The sequence below is a fragment of the Odontomachus brunneus genome, unplaced genomic scaffold (genome assembly GCF_010583005.1).
Source record: "Odontomachus brunneus isolate Ranch 3 - 2012 unplaced genomic scaffold, Obru_v1 Obru_scaffold_318, whole genome shotgun sequence".
In the NCBI taxonomy this organism is placed as follows: Eukaryota; Metazoa; Arthropoda; class Insecta; order Hymenoptera; family Formicidae; genus Odontomachus; species Odontomachus brunneus.
The window spans coordinates 186,828-196,021 of NW_022639768.1; the positions used below are offsets into that span (position 1 = coordinate 186,828).

At 61.1% G+C, this 9,194-nt stretch overlaps 1 protein-coding gene across 1 annotated transcript; it reads right to left on the bottom strand.

Moving 5' to 3' along the window:
• Nucleotides 1-5,322: 5,322 nt before the first annotated feature.
• Nucleotides 5,323-5,958, bottom strand: LOC116853411. The gene has a single exon (XM_032834480.1). It carries the CDS (start codon nt 5,956-5,958, stop codon nt 5,323-5,325), a length of 636 nt encoding a protein of 211 aa, XP_032690371.1.
• Nucleotides 5,959-9,194: the final 3,236 nt, after the last annotated feature.

Consider the following 9,194-nt stretch of genomic DNA (forward strand, 5'->3'; position numbering starts at 1 on the left):
GTTGTCGTGACGACCTCCTCTCGTATACCGACTACCGGGACGTGCGAGAGTTTTCGAATAAACGTCTCATCATTAGTAATATCGAGTCCAGTGATTTCGCCTTCTCCCAACCCATCCCGTCTCCGACTTTAAATTAATACGAGCTACCGATCCCGATGGTTTCGGGACGCGCATCTTTTCTTTGTAATAATTATTTACTTTCGCGTTTATCGAGGTGGTGCGGTCTTCCCGTACCTGGCGCCCAACTCTCGCGAAAATCTTAGTGGCGTGTCCGGGAGCCGACGGCAATTTGCCGACGCGGCGAACAGGCGACTGTTTGCCGTCGCTCGCGAAACTCACGTTCGCGAGTATCGTCGCAGGACGGAGGACAATGCTCTGTGTTTTGTGGGATCAGAAGGGTGTGATCTATTATGAGCTGCTAAAACCTGGCCAAACCGTTAATACTGAACGCTACCAACAACGAATGATCGATTTGAATCAAGCTTTGCGTGAAAAACGACCAGAATATAAAAAAAGGCAATACAAAGTGATTTTGCTTCATGATAATGTACCATCACACACAGCAAAACTGGTCAAGGAAACGATTGAGGCGTTTAGTTGGGAAATACTTTCGCATGCGGCTTCAGACTTGGCTCCGTCCGATTACTATATATTTGCATCGATGATACACGCACTTGCTAAGCAGCGCTTCACTTCTTACGAAAATGTACGAGAATGGCTCAATGACTAGTTTGACTCAAAAGAGCAACAGTTTTTTTGGTGTGGCATCCACAAATTGTCAGACAGGTGGGAAAAATGTATAGCTAGCGATGGGCAGTACTTCGAATAAGATATTTTTTATCATTTGTATACAATAAACGTGTATTTTCTATACAAAAATTCCGGTTTCATATTTACATACCTGGTAAAAGGAGACGCATAAACGATATCGAGAGAGATCCGCCACAGAGCTCCTCTGGGACGCTCAACCGACCTTTTTTTTTTTTTTTTTGAGGCAGAGGAAATGCATTACGCACACCCCCGGGAAAGACGGGACTTTCCCATAAGTAGTGTGGGACTCTCCCCCTCCGGAACTAACGGCCGAGGGGGGGGGACCTACCCACTAAAATCTCTGCCGGGCCCCTTGCGGCTATTGCGAGGGCGTCCCGGGAACCGCTTGCGCATTACTTCCGGGACGCCCTCAGCCGCAGGGCGAGGAAATACCTAAACCTCTTCCCGGGCCGGAAGGAATAATTTTCTCGCGGCCTGCTGTTCCAATCCTCCGTGACCGGACGTGGGCCCCCCCGTCCGGTCACACCTCACCTGTAGAGGCGCTATTGGCCGGGTCCGGTCCCGTTCGGACCCGACCCGCCCCTACGCTCCCGACCGAGGTGGCAGGGACGGAGGGGTGTAAGAGTTCCCCCTCCACCCCCCTCGGTCAGGAGCCTTCAGACTCTGGAAGAGGGGAGAGCGGCCTATAAGTCTGCCCTTACGAACCGGCAGCCCTACCCCCCTCCCGGAGGCGCCTGGTCTGACTTCTTGTCACAGGGGGAGTCGCGCCTTACGACGCGTCTCCCCCGCCCGACCAGGCGCCTTCTATCTCCCCCGGGCCGGGCCCTCCGTTGATCAGGAGGACCCGGCGGTATTGTGGGGGGCGACGGCGCAACCCGCAGGTACCCCGGGGGAGGGAATGCCAGCGGTGGCGTCCCCTCCCCGCCCACAGGTGAGCAGTCCCTCGATTCCGCGCTGATGCGTGAGAAGGTGAGGCGCCGCCCTTCTCCTCCGGTGGCGCCTCACTCCGTCCCGAGGGGCGGCTTCGCCCCTTCTGACGCGTCCCGCCTCCTCCTTCTGTGCCATTACTTCGTCACAGAAGGAGGTGACGGTGGACTAGCCCTCGTTTCTCCCAAGCATGGCCCTGATAAGGGCCGGGGGAGAGAGGTCCGCCCCCAACACATCTATTAGGACTCGGCGCTCCACAGCCCAAGAGGGGCATTCCTCCATGGTGTATTGGGCCGAGTCCACCTCAGCACCACAGTGGTGGCAGCGGGAGATAGGCTCCCTACCAATCCTGTGCAGGTACTTACCGAAGCATCCATGTCCGGTGAGTACCTGCGTCGTCCGAAAGGACAGCTCTCTGCGGGCCCTGTCTATCCATTCTTGCAGGCAGGGCCGGATGTCCTCGGCGACCCTCATTTCTGATTTGCCCGTCGCCCCCTCCAGGTAGATGCTCCATTTAAAGAAGAAGCGTTGACGGGCCTGCGCTTTCGCCATTTCAATGGCCCTGGCCAGATGTTCAAGGTCCTACCCGGCACGGAGCTCCCTTACAAGCTGATAGGTCTCGGCGTGCATCTGTGCAAGGAGCCCCAGCGGGGGGAGATTGGCCAGGGCCGTGGCGGCCATATGCGACGTCGTCCTATAGGCCCGGGCGAGGCGAATGGCGACCCACCGCTGCGAGCGGTGTGCCAGCGCAGTGATACGCTGGTTGGTCGTCATCGCACTTGCCCAGGGCCCCGTACAGGGCTATGAACTGGACGACGCTAGCATACAGCCGCCGTGCCTTCCTTTTTGGGCCGCCGAGGTTGGGCAGAAGGCCACCCAACATATTGGGCACCCTGCCCAACTTGAGGGTCAGAAGCTCGAAATGCTTCTGAAATCCCCATCCAAGACGTGTCCCAGATATTTTATCGTGGGACCCGTCTTCACGGAGACACCGTCAATCCGGACTCGGGCCCTCGGTGGTCCCCTCCCAGAGCCATCATGTATAAACATGAGCTCGGACTTGAGGGGAGCCACCTTGAGGCCCATTCTGTTCAGAGAACCTATCACCTGGTCCACCGCCAGAAGTCCCATTTCCAGGGAGTCCTGCCAGCCCCTGCCCCCAGCCAGCACCATCGTGTCGTCTGCGTAGCAGACGACGCTGCAGCCAGGGGGGAGGGCAAGGCGGAGGACTTGGTCGTACGCGATGTTCCATAGTAGGGGTCTTAATACGGATCCCTGAGGAACACCGCGGTAGACCGCTCTTCCGCACTAGAGTTTCGCTTTGTTTCGGAACTCCAGTCTTCTATTTCGGAAGTAATCTTTAATAATCGAGACCAAGTGGGGGGGGGGGCAAAATGGGCCAAGCCCGCCTCCACCTGGTCCCAAGGGAGGGAGTTGAAAGCGTTGGCGATGTCCAAGGACACCGTCAACACAACTTCCCCCCCTCACGACGGCCTCCGAAAGGGACCGGACGCTTAAAATCGCGTCCACGCTCGACCGTCCCTCCCGGAAGCCGTATTGCTCCTTGTTGAACGTTGGACTACTCCGGGATAGGTGTCGAACGAGGTGGGCGTGTATTATCCTTTCGAATAACTTGCCCGCCTCGTCCAGTAGGCATATTGGCCTAAACGCGGAAGGGCTTGTTTCCCTTTCTGAAAAGGACCAAATTGCCGCATTACGCGACTCTTCACCTCCGCCTCCTTCATTGCCAAGGCTTACGCTGTACCTGGGATGCCGTCAGGGCCCGGCACCCTTTTCTTGGTGCCGAGGTTCCTGAAGGCCCTGTCCATCTCCACCTCGGTGACCCCGACCAACTCTTCCTCCCCGTCTGGGGGGGGAGGGGCCCTCGTAGGGGGGAATACAAGTTTCCCACCATGGAAAGATGGCCCCCACCACTTCATCGAGGAAATCGGGGACCAGGGACGCCGTTGGAGGGGGCGCCCAGTTGCGCAAGCATCTCATCATTATGTGATAAGGGCGCCCCCATGGGTCCCTGTCGATGGTGGAGACCAGGTCGTTCCAGGCACGAACTTTGGCCGTAAAGATGGCCGCTTTAAGGGCGCCCCGCTTTTCGCGGTACGCCCCCTCGGCGGCCATCCTGCCCTCACTATCGTTTCTCCGCCGGTCCATTTCTCGCCTAGATCAGCCGGCGGAGCGTCGAAGTTCGGCGATCTTCGCCGACCACTAGTACACGGACCGGCGGGGATGCGGCCGGGATCGGGGCATGGCGGCATCACATGCCACCGTCATAATGCCCACGATTCCGGCCGCCTCAGTCTCAATGGCGGCCCGGGTCCCTGGTGTGGGGCCTGGGTCCGCCCATGTGGCCGCCGTTATGGCGGCCGCCAACCTGTCGCGGTTGAGCTTACGGAGGGTCCATTTTGGTGGTCGGGCACCCCCCTGGTCGCGCCTCAGGAGTACCTCCTCGGGGGTAGCGACCAGTTGGACTACGATATATCTGTGGTCCGAAAGGTTTTCACCCCTGGTCACCACTCGCCATTCCTGGATTAGTCGGGCCGCCTGGGGAGACGATAGCGTGATGTTGATCACTGTTCTCCCCCGCGGCCCGACGAAGGTGCTCCTCCGGCCTCTGTTGATTACACAGAGGCCGTGAGACGCGACCCATTCTTCCATTACCTCGCCCCTTCGACATCTGGCCGAGGACCCCCACAACGCCGATTTGGCATTGAAGTCCCCGACCACCAGGACCGGCTTTTGGGGGCGTCTCGACATGAGGTTCCCCAGCCGGTCCAGAAGGTGCTCGAAATGGGCGAGGTCCTACGAGGGTGGGGCGTAAATCCCAACCACATCTAGGGCCCTCCACTCGACCGCGACGTAGCCTCCCATTTCTCCACATGGGAGATTGGGGGGGAGGCTTCCTCTTCCTGATGGTAGATCGCCACCGAGCATTTACCACCCCGCCCCGCAACGTCAACCATTATGGCTGAGTGACTCTCGGGGCCGCAGTGAGGCTCGGAGGCGATCCCCAATCCAGAACCGCGCTCGCGGAGGGACTACATGAACAGTTCCTGGGCTCCGCGAGCGCGGTTGAGATTCTCTTGGAGAAAGCGGGTAGCCTTATGGCTTATGTCCGCACACCTCCAGTCTCTTCTCTATTTTCTTCACGGGAGAGGGACCCTCAACTGGGTTATCCCTCTCCCGCGATGCAATCCTCTTACCGGGCCCGGTCCCCGGCGGTACCTTTTGCTCCTTCGGAGAGACCGGGGTCTCAGCTTCTGGAGCTCTCCCCTCTGGTAGCGGAGGAGGCTCTTTTTCCTTCCCTGGGGATGGGGAGGTATTGGAGGCTTTGCGCCTCCTTCTCCCACCCTTTCCCGCTTTGCTCCGCCTAGCCATTTAGCAGGCGGGGCCTCCCACTCTATGGCCACAGAACCGCCCGGCGTCGCGGCACACCGGGCATGTCGCCGGTACGTCGCACGCCGCGGCCCTGTGGCCAGTCGATCCGCAGTGGTAACATAGATTACTGCGGTCGGCCTTACTCTTGCAGGAGGCCCTGACGTGGCCTTACTCCAGGCACTTGAAGCTCTGGAGGGCGCGACTTCACAGGACCTCCACGCTGGCGAAGGATTACCCGACGCGTATGCGTCCTCCGCCGGTAATCCTCTTCGCGACCACAAGGGGACACCGTAACCAGAGCGTCCCCATGCGGTCGGGTCCAGGGCGGATCTCCCCGGCCTTAATTTTCCCGGGCCCGCAGCTCTCGGCGACCGCCACCGCGGAAATTATATCCTCCACGGTGGCCGCATCGTCCAGGTCAAGGACACAAATGTCGGCCCTTTTCATGGGGCGCGCTATCCGCACGTCCCTTTTGTGGGTGAAGAGGGCCAACATTCTTTTGTTTAGGGCGTCCGCCCTGGCGTGTCCTTCGGGACCAGTGATCTCGAGGACCAGCGTGTCAGTAACAGCTCTTCTAGTCCTGAGATCCCCGATCCCTAGTTCTCCCAAGTCTATTTGGTTCCTCGCTCGCCGCATCATGTCGGCGTAGCTGCCGGCGGGGCAGCTCACCGTGACCGCGGCGGCACAAGGAACCTTGGGGAGGGCGGGTTTATTCCCGCCCCCCGCACCTTGGGAGTTCTTCCTATCTTTGCCGGCCCCTTGGTCGCAGCGCCCTGTCTGGGTCGCGGCTTTTAAGGGGCGAGTTGGGAGGTCTGTTTGGACCTCCTTCATCCCTGCTTCTCCCTCCTCCCTACCACCCGGGCCCATGATTCGGACCCGGTCGTGGGAGGAGGGAAGTGATTGTGGGCTTCCGAGGACTGCGGTGTCGCAGTCTTGTTCCCAGGGGGGTGGGGCCACTTCCTTCGCAGGAGCAGCAGGAAGCGACCGTCTTCTTATGAGACTGTTGGCCGCCCCCGCTGCTCTTCTTTTTCTTTCCCTTCTTTTTCCCCGATTTCATTCCCCCCATCATCGGGGGTGGAGGTCGCCGGGGATCGTGGCGGGTGCTGGGGGGGCCGAAGAGACGCCGCATGTTCCACCCTCCGCAGCCGCCCCATTCCTCCTTTTTTGGGAGATTTTTGAGGCCTCGCGGGCCGCCCCCCGGATAGTTCGGGGAGCTCAGCCCGCAGGGCCTCAACAATACGGGGAACTAGGACCGTCACCAATGCCTCTAGTTCCCCGCTGGTCGCTCCTGACGTTGCGAGGGCTCGTCCCTTGTCCGGACAAGTCCTCCGGCCGTCACCCGGCCTCATCTGCAAGGGCGTCCCCCAGTTAGCCGTCGTCACCGCCGCGGCCTTATTTTTCCGGCCCTTAGAGGGCTGGTTGGCTCCTTCGCCGAGACCGGCGCGCGCCTGTAGGGGAGAAGCGATTCCCGGGGGTAGTGTCCTCTCCGCGATGTCGCGCGCCATCTCCTGCCGGCACCGTCTCCCGATCTTCGCCTCCTCGGGAGTCGGGAGGATGGGCTCAACGCCCCCCCCCCCGTCATCCTCTCCTCGTCGCTAGAAGAGGAGGGGAGGCGCCGGGATGCCCTCTTCTTTTTGGTACCAACGGGAGAGGGCGGGGAGTCCTCTTCCACATATCTTGCCCTCTTCCTTTTTCGGTCTGCGGAGGAGTCCCTACTGTGGAGACTCCCCCGCAGCCACGTTCTGGAGTTATCGCTCTCAGCCCCGTCCACCTCCATGGCGGACGGGGCCACGTCTTGCGTCTCGTTGGAGGGGCCGGGTCTACGGGCCCTCTCCAGCTCTCTCGTGAGGCGGTCGACCTTTATGAGGAGTAGCGCGCCCTCTGCCCTAAGGCGCTCGCGCTCCACCGCATTTGCTGCCACCTCCCGCCTCGCAGCCTCGTGCCAGATTCGTCGGCATTGCTGGCCCTTTGTACTAGGGCGAGGCTGCACGCGGCCATTCTAGCCGCCGCGCTCCAGAGGGCCCTCCTGTAGGCTCCATTCAGGTTTCGAGATCTCTCCGCGACCTTTTTGATCTCGTCCACGGCTCTTAGCGCCATGGACGAGACCTCGGCCGTCTGTTGCAACCGAAGGCCGCGGAGGATCCCGATTTGCTCCCTCTCCACTTGGAAGGCCCTCTGGGACGAAGGCCTGACGGAGGAATCCGCTATCTCTGCCGCCAGCGCCTCATCCTCCTTTTTCTCCCCCAGTCTGTCGCTCCGGACGACCAGCGCGCTGACCATATTTCTGGAGTCAGCACTCGGCCGCCCGCCCGCGATTCTGTCCAAACCCTGCGCGCCGGAGACGAGGACGGCGACCTGGTTCGGCCGCCCCCAATATCCCCGCCGCCCCGGCCCTCCGCCGATGTGGAGGCTAAGACCTCGCCGGGCTCTCCGCCTACAGGGGAGGCAGCCGCACGCCCGCGAGAGGCGGACTTCGTTCGCCGTCCCACCACGTCGAGAGGCCGCGCGAAGGAGGAGGCCTCGACGGGCACCCCAACCCCCCCCCCGACCCCGCTTGCCGACACAATGTCGGCTTCTGCCTGAGGGCGGCTGGTAGTCGGCACGCCCTCCTCCCTGTCCTCTCGCGAATCTGCGGCTGCAGATTCACATGGGGCCACAGCCGAACCTGTGAGTCCCAAGGCCACCGGTGACCTGGTGGTCTCTCCCTTCTCTACTACATCGATGGATGTAATGTCCATGAGTAGTTTATCCCACCAGCCTTGACGGCTCGGATCTCCGGCGTATCTCCCATCCTCCGCCCCCAAATTGAGGAGGAAGGATGCCTGACGTATTCGCTGGAAGAGGTCCTATGCCACTGGTCACCAGGATTTCCGCACAGGGACACTGGACTCCTGCCCGCTACTCACGCCCCAGTCCACAAGAGACTGAACCGCTTTCAGGGGTCCCGCACCTCCGACCGTGCGGGCACCGTCAGGGCCGCCGCTACGCGGGGGGCCCCACGAACGGACAACGGCGAAAGGGTGTTGCGACCCACCCATGCCGCGTACCGCCGTGGGCACCAGCTGATGCTCCGTCCGGGGGCACGACTTTACCATGTCGCAATTGCCGCCCCCCGGGCTCTCCGCTGTAAGGGCCCACCCGACCGACCGCCCGATGGGCAAATCGGCCGTGCCGATCCCTAATACTCTCTCGGCGCAACGGCCACCCGAGAGAGAGAGGACTGGTTGCCATACTGGCATTTGGGACCCGGCTGCCCCCGCTGTAGGGATCAGCTCACCGGCACCGGCCATCCTTAATGCACGGACCGGGCTCGCTCACCTCTCCCCTAGTATTCCCTTGCGCAGCTGCCCGCACGAGAGAAAATCGCCGGCATGAGATGCCGGCGCCAGTCCCAGGGTGTCCGACCTAAACCTCAAAATACGTTCGAGCGGCCCGGACACCCCTCCACCCCCCGCGCACCGTGAGGCGCGCCGCCGGTGTGCAAACACGGGTGTGGGTTCTTTCCCCCCCGTCCGATCGCCGGCCGTCGCCGTCGTCGGACGGTTCGAGGGCGTCCCGCTCTCTCGGCTGCCGGAGAACCGGCGTGCGATGCCTTGAGATACGGGATCATCTCCTCCCCCGGGACGAGCTAACGTCCCGGAGCGGAAGCCCCCCCAACCCCAAAATCTTCCCCGAAAGCTGGTGGTGGAGCAAGCTCCACCTAACGGCCCCAGCCGGACGGGCGATTGGAATCAGGGCCGCCAACACCTACCGGCAATTGGGCTCATTGACCCTGTGGGAGTTGCCGGGCTCCCTTGCAGTGGAGGGTCTTATGTCCCTCTCTAGCAACCGCGGGGCTGCAGCCCACCGCGGTCCGGTTTTCTGAGGGGGTTTTCCTTCCCCGTTACCGCCGTTCGCCAGCGATCCTCAGGTAGGGGCCTCTCTTCCGGCCGAAGCCGAAAAGTACTGCCGCCGAGCCTTCATCGGATCGCCGGTACCCCTCCACCACGATAAGATGGCGGCATGGAGGGGACGCTCAACAGACCAGACTTTGCAGCAAAGCTTTCGCCTCACCGCTTTCTAGATACTTTTTTTTTTTTTTTTTTTTTTTTTTACCCAGGGGA